General features: G+C 38.6%; 1 protein-coding gene and 1 long non-coding RNA gene across 2 annotated transcripts; both read right to left on the minus strand.

The window, feature by feature from the left end:
• Positions 1–760: 760 nt before the first annotated feature.
• On the minus strand, positions 761–3996 carry LOC115923635. The gene is made up of 4 exons (XR_004064026.1): positions 3905–3996; positions 3516–3652; positions 2015–2166; positions 761–871 (listed from the first exon to the last, which is right to left on the minus strand). It is a non-coding gene; the product is annotated as an uncharacterized LOC115923635 (long non-coding RNA).
• Positions 3997–8157: 4161 nt separating this feature from the next.
• LOC105445991 lies at positions 8158–10459 on the minus strand. The gene is made up of 3 exons (XM_030984711.1): positions 10350–10459; positions 9903–10118; positions 8158–9429 (listed from the first exon to the last, which is right to left on the minus strand). The coding sequence occupies exons 1-3, from the start codon at positions 10350–10352 to the stop codon at positions 9217–9219; spliced, it is 432 nt and encodes a 143-aa protein (XP_030840571.1). The 5' UTR covers positions 10353–10459; the 3' UTR covers positions 8158–9216.
• Between the last annotated feature and the right edge of the window lie 7925 nt (positions 10460–18384).

Genomic DNA, 18384 nt, shown 5'->3' on the forward strand with positions numbered 1-18384 from the left:
GATGTGGTAGCTGTTGCAAGGTGTTCACGCTGCTGCTCATCACAGGTAATGTACTTCTCATACACCTTGTTACAAAAATCACAATCTCGGGCCTCACAATTGCCATGGTTCTTCGGTAGGCCTAAATGGGCCTTATCTGATGAAAAGTTCACTGCCGTAGCCTTGAGAACATGATTTAAGATTGTCCCAGGGATGGCAGCCAGGCCAGCCACTGGATCAGTTGTTAAATGTCTGATGACATCTTCATCTGTTTCGAATGCCGTGGTTATTGCAAATGTTGATTTGGCAACAGTGTTGTCTCCAGCACGGATGTTTTCAACAGAGTCTGGGAGAACATTTGTTGATGTTGACTTATTCCACAAGCATTCCACATCTGTACATGCTACACCAATGTAGCCTTTGAGAGCGGCTTGGTTAATCTTGTAAGCAAGACCTGCTGTGTGGCTGCAGCATCTGCCTTGGTTAGCCATACAGTCACATTTAACTTCAAGTATTTAATAATAATAATAATAGCCTAATAGTCCACTCCAAATTTTATTAAACCGAAACGGAAATTCTTTTTGCCCAATTGATCGTGAGCCCGGCAGCCACTGAGCAGCGCCAGATCGACGTTGCTCTATCCCTTATTGTTAAACGCCAAACAAGGTAGCAACAACTCTTTGTATTGTCACTTCTACTTCATGGTACTTGTTAATGGATTGGGAGTATCGCACTTTTCCCTTCAGCACGATGACCTCTGTACTTCGCAAACCGTGTGTTATTTGACCAACCCATCCAGATCTTAGATAGTTTTGTCCCTCAATCAGAGATCGGTAATTAGCATTAGGTTGCTCATCACAGGCCAAACGCTTTAAGAAGTAATCCTGGATACCTACCGAAAAAAGGGTGAAAAAGTAAATACTATTTAATTCCTCTTATGTAGTACATATGCCTAATGATTTTACAGTTTAAAGTTGTTTTTTTTAAATTTAATTTCATTTTGAGACGTATTTTGCTTGTTCCTGCATTTCATTTTATTTTATTAATTTCAACATTCGCATTGTAAGCACATAGATCTTTGAAAAGAAACTTAACAAAACATTTTTTTTTTTTTTAATGGTAGACCTATCATCTTTTTATCATGCTTGAACATGATTGCAGTCACTCTTTATCTCGCTCTCCCGGGTGCTCCATGCACAATTGCACACACACACATACCGCAATGCAGCAACATGAAGCGGATCTTCCCTGTTGAAACCCCATTGGCAATACTCTATCAGATTAACACTTTTTTATGAAGAAAATTAAGTAAAAAGTAATTGAACTACATATTGCATCATACCTTCTTCTGTTAGATATGGCCATTGCTGTAATCCCCCCATGAATCCATATTTAATTTATTTAAAAAGAATTAAAACAAATAAAAAATTATAATTCATATAGATCTAGATCTAGAGTCTAGAAGGTCTAGATCTAGATCTATTATAAGTAAGTAAATTGCATGTGAACGCAATTTATCAATGTCATGCATCAGTGTGCATGGATGATCAGGATTTAATGATGTATTCATCTTCATTTTCAGTTTTTAAATACATTACTGGTCAATTTCTTTTTTTGTTGACTGTACAAATGTGAACCATTATTTGTAAAAATTCACGAAGTGAAGACAATAACAATAAACAATTCACTTTACTTTAGTCTATAGAATTGAAAAGGGAAGACGGTATCCATATCATTTATCATCTAAAAAAACTGACGAGAAAAAGGTGAATTAACACAAATATTTTACTCCGAAACTCCACTGGAGCGACGGACAATTTACAATCAGCGGCTCTCCGCCGGTCGCGAAGCAGCAGCTGACGAGTAGCCTCGCCGTCAAGTGCCCCATAACTTTAGATTGTTTGATCGAGTCACTGAAGGTATGCAAGGCTGCCGATCTCGATTGTGACTTGTTAGACTTAACTTAGACTAGTATAAAAAGAATTGTTTTTTACTTCGTCTTCGTGATTGTTTGTGGTACAAATCACAGGCCTACCTTGATCTGTTAAAAAAGGCCACTGGCGAATGTCGTCGACCCAATTATCCATCTTGGTCTGGAAATTGTAGGGGGAGGGGGAGGGGAGTTGTAGCTACGATGTCTTCAAATCAATAGCTATACAGCTCATCATCTCGTATTAAGCTGAACACCTATAATAAAAAGAATGAACCCTAAATCAACCAAGTGCAATCAAGTTTTTCTCACTTATTCCTTTTACCAATAAAGAGGTCACTTTTAAAGACCAACAACAAAGCTTTGTCTTGTCACATTAGTCTTCACCTTATTAATATTATATCTAACTTAGCATCTGATAATTCAAATACTCAATACATCATTCTTTCTTTGTCCTAACAGAAGAAAATGACACTATTAGCTTGATTAATTTAAATCATCCCAACAATAAGGCTTTCAAGAAACAACGGTCGTGTGTTATGAGCTCGCCACCCAAATAGGGTGGTGCTGTTACGCTCTTTGCTATTTTTCAGCATTAATTTGTAAATTTTTCCAAAAGTAATAAAGTTTATTTAACAAGTTTGGTATCATTTTGAAGCTCAATTAGTGTGCTAGCTCCCTGTGAAATATCATTGTTCTAGACTCTGGCGGAGTTACGACGTTTTAAGTAGGGGACAGTAGGGGTGGTGCCGGAAGCGGCGCAGCCTGTACAAAGTCAATGGGAAATTTGAGATTTTGTGGTTGATTTTGGGAAAACTTAAATTTCTCTGCCAATTTTTGGAATATGACTATAAATTTGGTACCAAATTGAAGCTTATGAGCTGCTTTATACCATCATATCACTAAAAAATGGGTTTAATGTTGCAATAGTACTTGGCAAGATCCAACCACCTAACAACTTTGAAAATCGCTATTTGTTTAATGCTAAAGTTCAGGTCATAGTATTTTTAATTCTAAAACTGTAAACCATAGGGAATTATACATTGTTTGAAAGGTTTTAATGTCTTCTACCAGAATATAACAATATTTTTGCCATTTAGGTGATGTAGATATTGTTATGATAAAAACAATGAGATTTAAAAAAAAATGTAAATTTCTTCAGACTAGATGTCTAGTCCTCGTAACTTTTTTATCTTGCACATGGTATACTTTTTTAATGCAGATTTAGATTCCTTGTGGAATTTCCTTTCAGAAAATGTATACTTTTGTAGGGTAGGGTGTATACTTTAGGAGATACAGGTTTTTGAAGTGAAGAAGGCGCTGTGCGTAGTAAACTTGGCATGTAACGCAAAAGGCGGCGACCTTATAACACACGACCCAATCCATTATTAACCAGTTTGCTTTACAATATATAACATCACTCTCTGTGTCATATGTATAGATATCATAAATGAATTAAACATAAAATTCATGGATAACATTATACTTGAATTTACTGTATAGATCACCAATTATTAACCAATAGAATATTCAGTTATTTTCATGCAAGTCTTCATACAACAATGATCATGAAAACATTTAAACATTAAACATTGTGTAATCGTACCTCCTGAAATAGAGTACCAGAAGAACTGTCTATCAAGGCAGGCCCACACGGTCCCTGTCCTGATCACTCAGACCACTGCAGCTGACCACCTTCACGACCGTACCACCCAACTACAAGTTCCATCCACGAAAGAACTCCTAAATAAATGAACACACCATTTCCTTATAACCTCTAGTATAATATCCATTATGAAATTATTAGATTTAACTGTTAGATCCCTAACTGTTAACGTTAGACCAGTTAGAATCTAGATCTATGTCTGTTCAACATAGGTCTAACGTAACGTTACAACGGTACACCGTACACACGCTCTGTGTGTCCCGGCAAATATTATTAGAACTCTAACACTAACAGTTACAACTCTTCTCTCAGTTTTGTACTTGACTTACATGTTAAACGTAGTATTATGTCACCATGTCAACGTAGTCCTGCATGATATATATGTCATCCTGCACCACCTGCAGTTCTCCAAACTGGAGACAACCAAGTGAAGAAGAAGAAGAAGATCTAATTGAGCTGACGAGGTCAATGCAACATACGGTATCAAACTGCACTACGTCAGTGCTTAATTTTCTTGCATATATTTTTGCGCGCTGCACTTTTGCATGCGCTGCAATGCAATGTAAGCTAGCTAGCTGCAGTCAGACGCCCCCCAGTTATGGCGTCACCTTATGAGGGCGCACTTCCACCAGAAGTCGCCCGAATCGGTGTATAATGCAGTAAATACGTGATCAAAAGATGAGGAGAAGTGTCGTGGAGTTTCCTTGAAGAAAAATGGAGAGCGGACTGACCGTTGCCGTTCAAATCGGGGTATTTATGGCAGTCGTGTCATGACGTCAGCAGTCCGGGGACTCGCTCACAGGACGCTCCGAGCGGTGAGGGGACGCTATTAAAGTGACTGGTAGGTGGCTGCTACAAACCCGGTGCACACGTTCGAGACCCGGTATGGGCCCGGTATGGAAACGGCCAAAATTTTCAACAAAATTCAATCTGGGCGGTGAAGACGGTAGAAGCACGTTCAACACCCGGTATGCGCCTGGTGAGAACGGTCAGAAGATGGCAACGAAACGGTGAAAAGATTAATTTTATGAATTTTTTTTTGCGGCCGGGGACAAGTTTGCTCAAAACCCAACGTTCTGGACTCTGTTGTTTTTTAATAGCCCGGCAGGTGGACGGTAGGCCTACACGGCAGAGTGTGAGAGCTCCATAAATACTTTTTCATTCTTCGATGTTGGCAAATCTTTAATTGTATCCACATAACCCAAATCACATAGCAGCTAATGATATGAAATACACTTTTTTTTTTTTTTTACCAAGATGTTAGACAATGTGCTTAATCAATGGCCAGGAGGCACTTGGCTTCTTTGTATATCCTGGACCACCATGTGTCCTCCATACCTCAATGGCCTCTGCAGAAATGAAGATCACATCGTATTCTGCTGCCTTGTTTTTTTACCAAGATGGTTAGACAATGTGCTTAATCAATGGCCAGGAGGCACTTGGCTTCTTTGTATATCGTGGACCACCATGTGTCCTCCATACCTCAATGGCCTCTGGAGAAATGAAGATCACTACGTATTTTGCTGCCTTGTTTTTTTACCAAGATGGTTAGACAATGTGCTTCATCAATGGCCAGGAGGCACTTGGCTTCTTGTATATCCTAGACCGCCATGTGTCCCTCCATACCTCAATGGCCTCTGGAGAAATGAAGATCACATCGTATTCTGCTGCCTTGTTTTTTTACCAAGTTGTCAGATAATGTGCTTCACCAATGGCCAGGAGGCACTTGGCGTCTTTGTATATCCTGGACCGCCATGTGTCTCTCCATACTTTAATGGCCTCTGGAGAAATGAAGATCACATCGTATTCTGCTGCCTTGTTTTTTTACCAAGTTGTCAGATAATGTGCTTCATCAATGGCCAGGAGGCACTTGGCTTCTTTGTATATCTTGGACCGCCATGTGTCCCTCCATACCTCAATGGCCTCCGGAGAAATGAAGATCACATCGTATTCTGCTGCCTTGTTTTTTTACCAAGTTGTCCGACAATGTGCTTCATCAATGGCCAGGAGGCACTTGGCGTCTTTGTATATCCTGGACCGCCACGTGTCCCTCCATACCTCAATGGCCTCTGGAGAAATGAAGATCACTACATATTTTGCTGCCTTGTTTTTTTACCAAGTTGTCAGAAAATGTGCTTTATCAATGGCCAGGAGGCACTTAGCTTCTTTGTATATCCTAGACCACCATGTGTCCCTCCATACCTCAATGGCCTCTGGAGAAATGAAGATCACATCATATTCTGCTGCCTTGTTTTTTTACCAAGATGGTTAGACAATGTGCTTCATCAATGGCCATGAGGCACTTGGCTTCTTTCTATATCCTGGACCGCCATGTGTCCCTCCATACCTCAATGGCCTCTGGAGAAATGAAGATCACATATTTTGCTGCCTTGTTTTTTTACCAAGTTGTCAGGCAATGTGCTTCATCAATAGCCAGGAGGCACTTGGCTTCTTTGTGTATCCTGGATTGCCATGTGTCCCTCCATACCTCAATGGCCTCCGGAGAAATGAAGATCACATCATATTCTGCTGCCTTGTTGTTTTACCAAGTTGTCAGACAATGTGCTTCATTAATGGCCAGGAGGCACTTGGCGTCTTTGTATATCCTGGACCGCCATGTTTCCCTCCATACCTCAATAGCCTCTAGAGAAATGAAGATCACATCGTACTCTGCTGCCTTGAAATCTGAGGAAATTGAGATAGAATTTAGAATCATGTGTAAATGATGTTATTTAATTGTTTCTGTTGATTCTTCCCATTTTCTTGATGGATATACGCACTGTCTGTACTGAGCAAGAGGGGGTAAGGACATTGCTGCATGTGGTGCGTCCTAGGCTTGCCAGCATATCTCCCCGCACGTCGCTTCCGTGGGGGGAGGTTGCCTGAACTGGAGCCGCCGTCTGGTCTGGCTACATCAGCACCCTTGGGAGCCTCTAATACCCTTTTCACATCTACCAAATATTGCTTAACCCCGGGAAATAGGTGGGGCTAAGGGGGCTCTTAGCCCCACCAATTCCTTCCTTAGCCCCACCAATTACCCGGGGTAATTTTAGCCGGCTTTCTGTTCACATTACGTTTTGCCAAAGTGGGCTAACCCCACAAATAGTACGGGACTATCTGGCCCTGCAAAATAGCAGGGTTAGCCGGGCAATTGCGGGGTTAGCCGGGCAATTGTGGTGCTAAGCTGCGTAGTGTGAATCCGAACCGGGCTAAGGAGAAGCGGGGCTAAGCAACAGCCAATCACAGACAGCGTGGTCGTGTGGTCGTGAATTTGCATTTATCGCGCGCTATGCATGCAGTTCATATATTTAGCGCGCGGGTTTTTCCCCTTCATTTAGTCGAAAGGCGCATGCGCGGTAGCAAAAGCATTAATATTCATGAGCTATCGAATAGTCCGGGGCTAAGGCGAACGTAGTGTGAATCGCGTGAAATTTCTTAACCCCGGCTAAGCACATAGTCCGGGGTTAAGAAAATAGATGTGAACAGCAAAAAAAATAGTATGGGGTTAAGGATAGTATGGGGTTAAGGATAGTCCGGGGTTAAGAAAAATAGATGTGAAAAGGGTATAAAGGTCTCTTGGGAGGAACCATGTCTCTATCCCACAAAGCCATTGGTGAGAAAAGAGAGAGAAACACTTATCAGTCTATCTAATGTAAAGAGGCACATACACTGGCTGTCCCATATAAATGGGCATTTCCATGTTAAGTGGGTACTTCTGTGATGTAAATATGGTCAAAATTGTTTTCACCCCTAGAGCAATCAAATTTCTCCCTTTGCTTGTCCAATATCTATATTCTATATATTTATGAGGGAAAAGATAAGTGTGATTTCATGTTAACTTTGCAGAGGTCGTAAAGTAGGACATGTATTGGGGGGAACGTATGTAACATTGGACAGAAATTTGTAACTTAAATTACCTCTGATTTATTATTTGCTCAATATATAAATGCAATGTTCATTCATGTGAGTTAAGTATCAATAAAACATCAATTTAACAATCATCTCAGAATTTGCTTCTTTTTTAAAAAAATTTTATAGCTTTTTTTGTGAATCAGAAAAACAAATATTTAAGGAATGTTTGCAATGTATCATGTATTATTGAATGAATAAATCTTTCACACATGTTTTAATGGTGCGTACTCTATTAATTTGGTGTCACTGTGTACTGGATGTTGATGCTATGTTCATATATTCCAGGATAAAATAAAATCTAGAAGTTATAATTGTTGATGCATGTTGGAACCAATTAATAAGAATAGGGAACGTATGTAACGGTTGGACAGAACAGGCATCTAAACGTTTGTTTGAATTCTGTTTTGGGACACATATTTCATAATCAATATATTCATAAGCGTTGCATAGGTTAAAATGTTTCATTGTATTGATCATTTTAAATTGTGGAGAATAAGTGAAATGTGAATGGTCTTTAATTATTAAGTATAATGAAATCAATGAATTTGCCAACTGATATACGGTTTGTAAATCTGTAAAATAGATTAATTGATAGTTTTGAAATCTTATCTCACCTCTCATTAATCTTTTGACCAACTGCAAAAGCAAGCAACAAACTTCAGTGTACAACTTAAATTGTCCATGGATGAACCATTTATATAAATTTATACAATTATGAACACCTGAATTGCAAATTCAAATTTAAAAAATGATAAGATAGTAACTATAGTCACATGGAAAGAAGTTGGCACAATATAGAATAAAAGGCAAACACTAATCATTTCATTGAAATTGAAATTTCACAAAACCTTATATACAAATTTAAAAGTAGTCTAGGTCTTTAATAGTCAGTAGCCAAAATGTGTCTCGGACACAGAGCCCAATAATAACAGACTGTTAAACAATTGAGCATGCATTTCACTACATGTAAGCATTAGCTTGTAATCAATTCCCATCAAGACTGGGAAAGTAGTTGACACAATATAGAATAAAAGGCAAACACTATTCATTGATATTTCACAAACATCATGTCGTTAATTACAAATTGTCTATACAGGATTTGTATGCTTTTATTCTAGAGTTCTTTTATCTGCTAACTACAATGTGTATGATATTTACCTTTTATATTTCTTCATTTTTCATAAATGCTCTATTTAATTCTATTTTTGCTCAAAATTATGATCATTCATTTCAAGTAAGTTCAAATCAAATACATGTATTTATAACAATCATTTTGATGTAATTCAGATCTGAAATTCAAAAAAGATTTGACACTGCATACTCAATGGGTTATTTTGCATATTATAATGCATCAATTCAATTGAGCATTCATTAAATATTTTCAGTAAATAATTGTGTCTTTGTGCCAATTTTCCATGAATTTTATTTGTTTTCATAACACACAAGTCTATTGAGGTGATTAAAACCTTACTGAAGTACAACGTGAGAACAATAAATTAGCACGATCCAGCCATTTAATCATGTCTCCTTTTTAACATCAATACACGCAGTTCTAGGTTTTCCTCTTACACGAGAGTCAGAGAATATTGTAAGGATTTTAAAACCGATGGTTTGGGACGATATCGGGTGTGCTGGACTTTACACAAGTTCTCTGAAGAAGTTGGAATGACTCGATTCATTATTAACCAATCTATGAGTAATAAGACATTCATAAATTGTATGGAGCAAGTCATGATTCTGGGGAGAGTTCTGCAAAGGTGAAAAATTGTAATCTAGTGCTGCTGATGTCTTCCCGAAGGACAGGGTTAGGCATTTTCTTCACTATCTGTTTTCTACATTCCCGAGACACATCCTCACGTGCTGGCCATATAAATAGCCCCGGATGAGACTCCGACTTGGCCATGTACTTGATGACAAGATCTTCTCCCACAACATCTTTCACCTGAAATCAAAAGAATTAAAGATGAAAAAAATCGTGAGTTTAAAATCCATTGTGCTAATTCAAATTTAAATGTATTTGTATTTTTTTTCTTTTTTGACTTGTTCAGATTTTCTCACGTTAATAGTAATCATGCACATTTTCACTCCAAACAGATAGATATTTCCTGGTTTTGAAACATGAAGGCATTAAATGATTAACAGAAGGATTGTAAAGTATCAATGCAATGATATGACTCAGGTAATGTAGATGCAATATTTTGTATAATTTAGTGTAGGCTCAATAATGAAATAATTCTTGTGTATAAAATGTCATCCATTGAAAAGTAAAATAATTTATTGTGCAGGTTATTCCAATGTTAAATAAATTCCTCAACAATCCTCTTAACAAGAAATTTGTAATGATTTTCGTATTACATTTATTTCACAGCTAAGCATAAAAATAATTTGCAAGTAAATGAAACCATACAAACTTACTTCTCCAACGTATTCCAGAATTTTTCCACGTTTGCCGACTGATATATTGATCAATACAAAGTCTCCACATTGGTACTCATCGGCTGCTTGGTGAACATCTGCCACTGGTCTGTCGGCGGTGATCTCCACATCATTCTGGGTATCATCTCCAGTTGGTCTGGTGGTCATCACATCATTCTGGGTATCATCTGCAGCTAAATTGGGTTGCGGTTGCACCTATTGAAAATGCGAGATCGGCGAGAGTTACCAGTGTTGCATACATGAAAAGCTACATATGGGACTGTAATGTAATAATATCACTACACGTTAAAATTTAGCACTAGCAGACCACTAGCTAGACAAGAAGAGGAAAATATAATCGTACACCACTAAAGTTACACATGACTCATTTTCGGAAACATGATCTTTTACTGTATTTCAAAAAGATTTTGAATAACAAATACGTACCATTCCACGATTTTCAAAGCCTAGATCTAATCTAATGTTGAGTTGATACTCCAATGATTACGATCGGATGTCGTCTGCTGCTCACGAAACCCCGCGAAAAAACGTACGTAAATAAGACCGAATAGCATTTCTGTCCATCGTGCGTACGTGTCGTTCTAACTACCAGCAACCGTGAACGTACGCACAAACTGGACAGAAGTTATATAGAGCTACACGGCCCCGCGATTGTAGAAGTCAGCGCATGGATTGCAAGTACAATCAAACGTTGCATGCAGTGCCTTGGTTCACTTGACTGATACGTGGATTATCCATGCGTCATATTCGCGGACGCCACGGTCCGTTTTTTTAGTTGTTACGTACGTTCGTGAGTTGGACCGAATATTGCACTCCAAATTTTGAATAGATTTTATCTCTATTTGCGTTTATTTTGACGATTTTTTTCTTGGTCTACATTTCAACCTTCATCAAAAGAGTTGCAAAGCACATAAAACTGTTGGGTGACACAACTAATAATTGTGGGAAAATTCACTCTGAACGTACGTAACACAGGTGGACAGAATCTCTCATTCAGCCAATGTAATTTTCAACTCTCTCACTCTCTCTCTTTAAAGCTCAATCGCCGTAACTATGATCAATGCCGTAATCCACCCGCATCAAAATCTCTTTTCAAAACATGAAACATCAATTTCTTTTTAGAATTTTTATTTGCATCACCCTCAAAATCACACCACTCAACAATTACTGATTGTACTTTGGAATTTTTAATAATAATCATTAAAGAAAAGAGGACAACACAACCAAATGACATTATTAGTGCATGGAATTGTCTTTTTTATTTCTTTATACCATCAACAATGAAAATAAAAACACAGAAAGCCACAGGATATTTATTTAATTTTTCTGTAAGCGCTTTATTCTTTCACACACAGAAGTACCCTATTACCGTGGAAATGCCCAAATACATATTACACAAATTAACAATACTACGGAAGGGTTAAAGTGCCATTCTACTTGACAAAATGACGAGATATTCCATCTTGTCAAGTTGACTTAGTATTCATATCATGTCGACATGTAAAAATATTTAACTTACCATGTCGACTTATCAACTTTTTTTAGTCGACATGGCGAAATAAATTATCTTGCCAAGTCGACTTCACAAAAAGTTCATGTCGTCATGGCGAAATAAGTTATCTTGCCAAGTTGACTTCGCATAAATTTCATGTCGTCATGGCGACATAAATTATCTTATCCAGTCGACTTCCCAAAAAGTATCTGTCGTCATGGCGAAATAAATTATCTTGCCAAGTCGACTTCTCAGAAAGTATGTCGTCATGATGACATGAATTATCTTACCAAGTCGACTTCCCAAAAAGTATATGTCGTCATGGCGAAATAAAAATATCTTGCCAAGTCGACTTCGTAAGAAGTACATGTTGTCATGGCGAGATCTGACGAGAATCTGAACAAAATCCTCATCCAGGCTGCTACAGCTGTCGGAAGCCATATTGTGCACGGGTATGGTGCACAATCAATGGTGATCGTGAGGCGATCGAGGGACCGGGATCAGGACTAAAGTCACTAGACCTAGACTAGTCGACTGTGAATGAACTGCACGTACGCGCGCTGCATATCTCGCCATGACGACATATACTTTTTGGGAAGTCGACTTGGTGAGATAATTTATGTCGCTATTACGAGATGAACTTTTTTTGTGAAGTCGACTTGGCAAGATAATACATGTCGCCATGACGACATGAACTTTTTGTGAAGTCGACTTGGCAAGATAATTTATTTCGCCATGTCGACATTACTTTTTGTGTAGTCGACTTGGTAAGATAATATTTGTCGCCATGGCGACATGTATTTTTTTAGAAGTCGACTTGGTAAGATAACTTATGTCGCCATGACGACATGAACTTTTTGTGAAGTCGACTTGGCAAGATAATTTATTTCGCCATGTCGACTAATAAAAGTTGATAAGTCGACATGGTAGGTTAAATATCTTTACATGTCGACTTGATATGGATATTAAGTCGACTTGACAAGATAAAATATCTCGTCATGTCGTCAAGTAGAATGGCACTTTAACGCTTCCGTACAATACAGACTGATTTCTGACACTAAACACTAATTTGGCCAGCTGACATGAACAAGTCCAGTATTCAAGAAGTGCTTTACTGCACTATCAAACAAAACTTATTCAGAACTTCATGATTTGTAATAAAGTCCAAATGAAGTCCAAATGAATCATGGTAAAAGTAAATGCCAAAATGTATTAGAATGAGAAAAATAAATCACCATAAACATAAAATAATTAACCAAAATAATTTCTACCTTCTCCTTGACGCTCTGCACACAGGGCAAACACATGTCACTACAGCCACCGCGTCTGCTGGCAAGATATTAGCGATTTTTCGCTCAGGAATAGTCATCAGACACAAACATCTTCCTTTCCTTGTATTTTGAAGCTTTGGAGTTATTAACACAGCTTTGTCTCATCTTTCCCTTGGCTTGGAAAGAATTTAAATAGATGTGAATCATTTGTGGCTTGGCGTCAAGATCTTCACGGCAAGCTGCAGTATTTGTAGGAGTGCGATGGCACCGTTCACTGCAGAGATCTTTTGAAGGTAATCCAAAAAAATCTTTAAGCACATCTTTCATGACTGAGAGTGTAGAAACATCACCTTTCTCAGGTTCTCCATAGAACACCAGATTATTGCAATGAGCATGATTTTCCAGATTCATCAATCCCAACCGACTCATTCAGGTACTCCGGCAGTGTTTTGGCGTGTTTAGACTTGCCCTCAAACCATCCACATCTATCCGGACTTTGAAAAGGTCATCTGATGAATTAAAATCAGAGGTACAGTCAAATACAGCAATATTATTAAATCTTCTGCTAAGTTCTGTCAATTGTTCATTAGTAAAGAGACTGAATATACAAAAGTTTGTTATCCCACCTGGCTAAAATTAAAGAAAAAACTATGGTTGCCCCTCTGAAAAGTTCAGTGCAGGGTAGCCCCATACTCACACTTAAGGGATCTGGGATCCTACTCCTTTGCCTTCAAATCCTTCTGCATGTATCTCCAACGTCTCCATGACTGCAAAGAAGAAAGGAAATGGGTTACCTACACTTGCAGAAAGGACATAAATACTTATCAATGCTCATTCCCTCTGCCAGGGTAACACCAACACACTCACCATGGAACCATTCATCACACCCATCACACTGAATCATAAGGGAACCATCGTCAGGTGTCCTGCAGTAGCAATATTTTTCTTTTCTCCAGTTGGAATTAATCCATTAATGTCTGATTGAAACGTTCAACTTGGCCATTAGCGGATGGTTGGTAAGGGGTAGTAAATTATACTGTAGATAGATATACATCATTGCATAACACAAATTCAAATAGGAGTACCAGTATACTGTACCATACTGCCATACAAACTCATAATTATAGCAGCCTTCACGTACCTTTCTCTATGGTGCATCTTGGAAATTGTAATTGTATCTAAGCTCAGAGATGGCTTGAACAGAGCAAAAAGTCTTCAAGAACAGGTGAGATTTTCCCTCAATTTTTTCTGTTGTATTCAGATTTTTCCATTCGTCATTTCCATATGGCAGTATTCCGCTTGTTATTTTATCACTTGCATCGATCCTATTAGAATTAGCGATATAATTTTGTTATAATTAAGGAAAGACAAGGCCTTCTACAACACTAATCTAATAGCGGGGGGTCGCACTTAGGGCAAAAATTTCTGTGTAGCGCCCAAACCTACGACGGTATTCAGCTGTATTAGCGTCATCGGGAGTTGAGCTAGTACGGGGTGGCGAGCTCTTTTAATAACCCTGTAGTCAGCACTTGCGTCTTTTGATAAAAAATGCTAGGAAATGAGCAAAAAGAGAAAAAATCCCAGAAACATTTGAGTCCATTCTCAATGCAGTATGTTGTGGCATTATCAAATAAGAGCACTTTTGTGGCTAACCATTAAACTCTTCAAATTGGCAATGCAGTGAAAATTATAAAATAACTATTTCCCTGTACAAATTGGTATTTATTCTATAAAAACTTTTTAATTTTCATTCACTTTGGTTCATGTTACAATTTTTATTTTCTTCAAACTGTTGGAGTGGAAATTAAAATTAATTGGCGCCTATTTGAGGAGGAAAAGCTGAAAACTCTGTAATGCTATGGGTTAAAAGCTACTTCAGATTTTTGGGTGTGAACATATGCTGTGTATGGTATCATTTGGTAGAGGTGTCGTGGACGAGTGGATATGTCACCGGACTGTGGATCACAAGGTTCGCGGTTCAAGTCCCACCGGGGCACTAATGTCCTTTGGCAAGACATTGATCTACATTTGCCACTCTCCACCCAGGTGTTAAATGGGTACCCGGTAGGATGCGAAAGCTAATGTGGTTAGATTAGCAAGTGTGCGCTTGTAAAAAAAAAAAAGACGCCTGGCTGGAATGCTCCCCAGGGAGTGGAGAATGTGCATACATTGTGTGCGAGTAAGCCTGAATCCTATGACCGGGGTAATAATATATACATCTGTAAAGCGCTTTGAGAGGGCCTCCGGTCCTGAAAAGCGCTATAAAAGAACTAGCTATTATTATTATTATTTGAAAGGTCATTTCATTACCCTTATTTTAAGACAAAAGGACGAAAGTCTGAATGTAAGGGTTGATCTGATGTTCTTTTTGGAGCAAATCTTCCATCACAGTAGCAAAGATGTCATTGATGAAGGTATCAATTTTCAGCTCATAAGCTACGTCATGGACTAGAGTCTGGATATATTGAGTCTTGAGTTCAGCAGTCACAGTAGCGAAAAATGTCATTGATAAAGGTATCAATTTTCAGCTCATAAGCTACGTCATGGACTAGAGTCTGGATATACTGAGTCTTGAGTTCAGCAGTCACAGTAGCAAAGATGTCATTGATGAAGGTATCAATTTTCAGCTCATAAGCTATGTCATGGACTAGAGTTTGGATATATTGAGTCTTGAGTTCAGCATGGGTAAGGGGATACCACTTCAATTTGTGTTTTGCTGGAGATTTTTGTACGTTTTTTTCGCTCAAAGTTCCTGTGGGTTAATTAGCAGTACATTTTCATCCAAAATCTCATCAGTGAATAAGAGTTGAAATGTTTCTGCCTCTGACAATGTCCCAAATTTCTTGTAGGTCCTGGTTGGGGTCTGGTAAATCGTTTCCCTGCCAAGTCTGTCACATTTTCAGTCCACTTGGGGCGGTGTTCTTGATCAATTTCGTTCACGTCTACGATCAAGGGGCCGACGAGGGGTCCACGATCAGCAATGAGTTGTTCTTTTGCTTCCTCATCAGGTGCCTCAGGTGCAGATGCTTCATCTGAATCTTGATTTGATTTATTTAATTCTACGAGATTTTCTTATTCTTTTGCAGTTTCACAGATATATAACAAACAAAACATTGCAAATTTTACACATTTCAAAATAATATAATGTAGAGTAAAGTAAGGCTGGCTGTAACTAATCGAAAACATCAAACAGGAGGGTTGACAAAGTAAGCAAAGCTTGATAGCATGACTACCTTCTTGATCAGATTGTGCTGGACTTTGTGGAGGTGGAATTTGAATTGGCACAGGGTCTGGAATTGGTGTACAAATTCCGGCAGTAGATCTACATTTCCTGGCACTGCCTTTGATACTTGCTCCGAATCATCACCATCAATCTGCGTAGCAAATTCACTACATGTATCTGAGCTTTCACTCTCATCACCATGATCACTATCCTCTTCATCATCAATTTCATCCAAGTTTTTAAATATGCCAAAGAACCCTCCAGCATTCAGTTTTTCTGCAATCTTTTAGAGGAATATTGTCAGATTCTGAATCCGAGGAATCATATTCTGATGAAGCCATTGTTTATCTTCATAAAGATGACGGGAATGCTTCACACTAAGGTAGGCAGCTAGGAGCTCGCAACCGAACATGCTGTACCCGGTCTCTGCTTGAAGCGAGGACAGTCTGAACTGGATGAGCAAGACGCTATAGAGAAAGCTGTCTAAAATACTATCCTCCTAACTGTTTTCCTCCAAGTAATTGCTCCATGCGACGCAAAAGCTGAGAAGGAGTTTGGTCGCCGAGCTCTTCGGCTGTCAAAAGTTGGTGAAGTCTTTTCTGTTCTGAAGCTGAAGTACGCTTCACAAGTTAAGAACTAAGCACTTGGAATGGGTTGGACGAGGGAGTATTCACAAGAAGATCACTCACTACCGCGGCATACTCCGGATGAAGAGATAACACCACATAATCGTATCGAGTTATCTTGCTCACTGGTGATGTTTCTCGTTGAAAATTGTGCCTCAACCTGAGCGAATCATATAAGCGGGACATCGGGCCAGTACGTGGATAGCTTGATGCTAATGGTGGCGGTCATAGCTCAAGTTTGTGGTTCAGCTGGCTCAGGGCCAGAGGGGTTATCCATATTGAATACCGGTAAATCAAAGTCAAGATATGTAAAAATAACAATTCCAAAACAATCACGTCGGGGTCACCAATGTAGGAACAATCGTTTCTGCTAAAATAAAATGAATATGCTTACCATTACTAGAAGTCCGAGCGGATATTAATGGTTAGGCCTACTTGGTAGATCATAGATATCATCAGTGATCGTAGTACAGTTAAAAAATGAATGATGAATGAAAGCCAAGAGTTTGCGATGTCTATTTCATAAACTTACTGTTTTTAAAGGACAGATCTCTCTATGACATTTGATCATGTCCTCTTGGAAGTGAATATGGTCCGAGCATACATATACGAAAGAGGATGGAAGTGGGTCCTTATCTGTCTTCAGGAGCAATGCATTCTCACACAAGAGTCTTCTGAAGACATCGTAGTTTCGATGGAGTGAGCCTGTAAATGCAAATGAAATAAAATGTACCAGTCTTTGTTACACCTACCTGCTTCACTAGAAATGATTGTGTGCTTGTTCTTTTGAAAAGTTGCCAAGTCTTCATATGTTTTCAATGTCGTATTTACCCCATCCGCAAAATTTATGTTTAGATGCATCTTACAAAAGAATCGTCTAAATTCAAGCATGATCTATTTGGCATCTTGTGGAAGGTCTTCCGAATTTTCTTCTCTCATCACTTTAAGTTTGTCATGGAATTGTGGCATCGTGGCTCCCTGACCATGTAATGCTTGCATTACTTTTGTGGCTGCCTGTTCTTTGTGGAGTTCTACTGCATTTTTCAGATGTACTTTGCTTGCTAACCAGATTTTACCTGCTTGCCTTGGCACTTTGCTGACGTACTAGGGTTCGTCACAGCATTCGAGCAGCTGGATAACCTTGTCACTGCCAGTGACCTTTGTTCTAGTTAGACATCTTAAGATATTTAATTTTCTTTTACTTCTTGTGATTACATTTTCGATATGTGGTTGCCAAGTTAACCTTTTATCAAATATAACCCCTAAAAGCGAAACCCCCACTCTTCAAACCAACAAATTAAAAGATTCAAATATTTCTGTATTTTTTCAGTAATCTGTACAATGTTCCCGCCTGATATCCATATCGCGCAGTCATCTGTTAGATAAAGGAGGACTTAAAACACTCCTTTGTAGTAACCAGTTATGCATATTATAAGTTTAAGATACTGTATTGCCAATTTGTACTTGAAAAGTTTGTGCTGTTAGATAATTTTCTATATACATGTACATTAGCATGTTCCCTTCTATTCCATTTTTTGCTAATTTAAAAAACCAGTCCCCTCCCTTTATTCAAATAGTATCGAACGCTTTCTTGACATCCAAGAAAACTGCTATTGCGAGTTTGTTACAGTTTATTGTCCGTAACACTACGACCTTTCCTAAATCCACTTAGAAAATTGGGTGACAATTCATGCTTTTCAACATACCATTGCAGTCTTTCTTTTATCATTCGTTCGATAATCTTGGCAAAAAAGGATGTTAAAGCAATTGGCATCTTGTGGAAGGTCTTCCTAATTTTCTTCTCTCATCACTTTTAGTTTGTCACGGAATTGTGGCATCATGGCTCCCT

Source organism: Strongylocentrotus purpuratus, unplaced genomic scaffold, assembly GCF_000002235.5.
Source record: "Strongylocentrotus purpuratus isolate Spur 01 unplaced genomic scaffold, Spur_5.0 spur5_scaffold_14, whole genome shotgun sequence".
In the NCBI taxonomy this organism is placed as follows: Eukaryota; Metazoa; Echinodermata; class Echinoidea; order Camarodonta; family Strongylocentrotidae; genus Strongylocentrotus; species Strongylocentrotus purpuratus.

Coding starts and splice junctions, on each gene's coding strand:
- LOC105445991 (XM_030984711.1), bottom strand. Junction 9,430..9,902: donor TTCTGGAATACGTTGGAGAA/GTAAGTTTGTAT, acceptor TTTTGATTTCAG/GTGAAAGATGTTGTGGGAGA.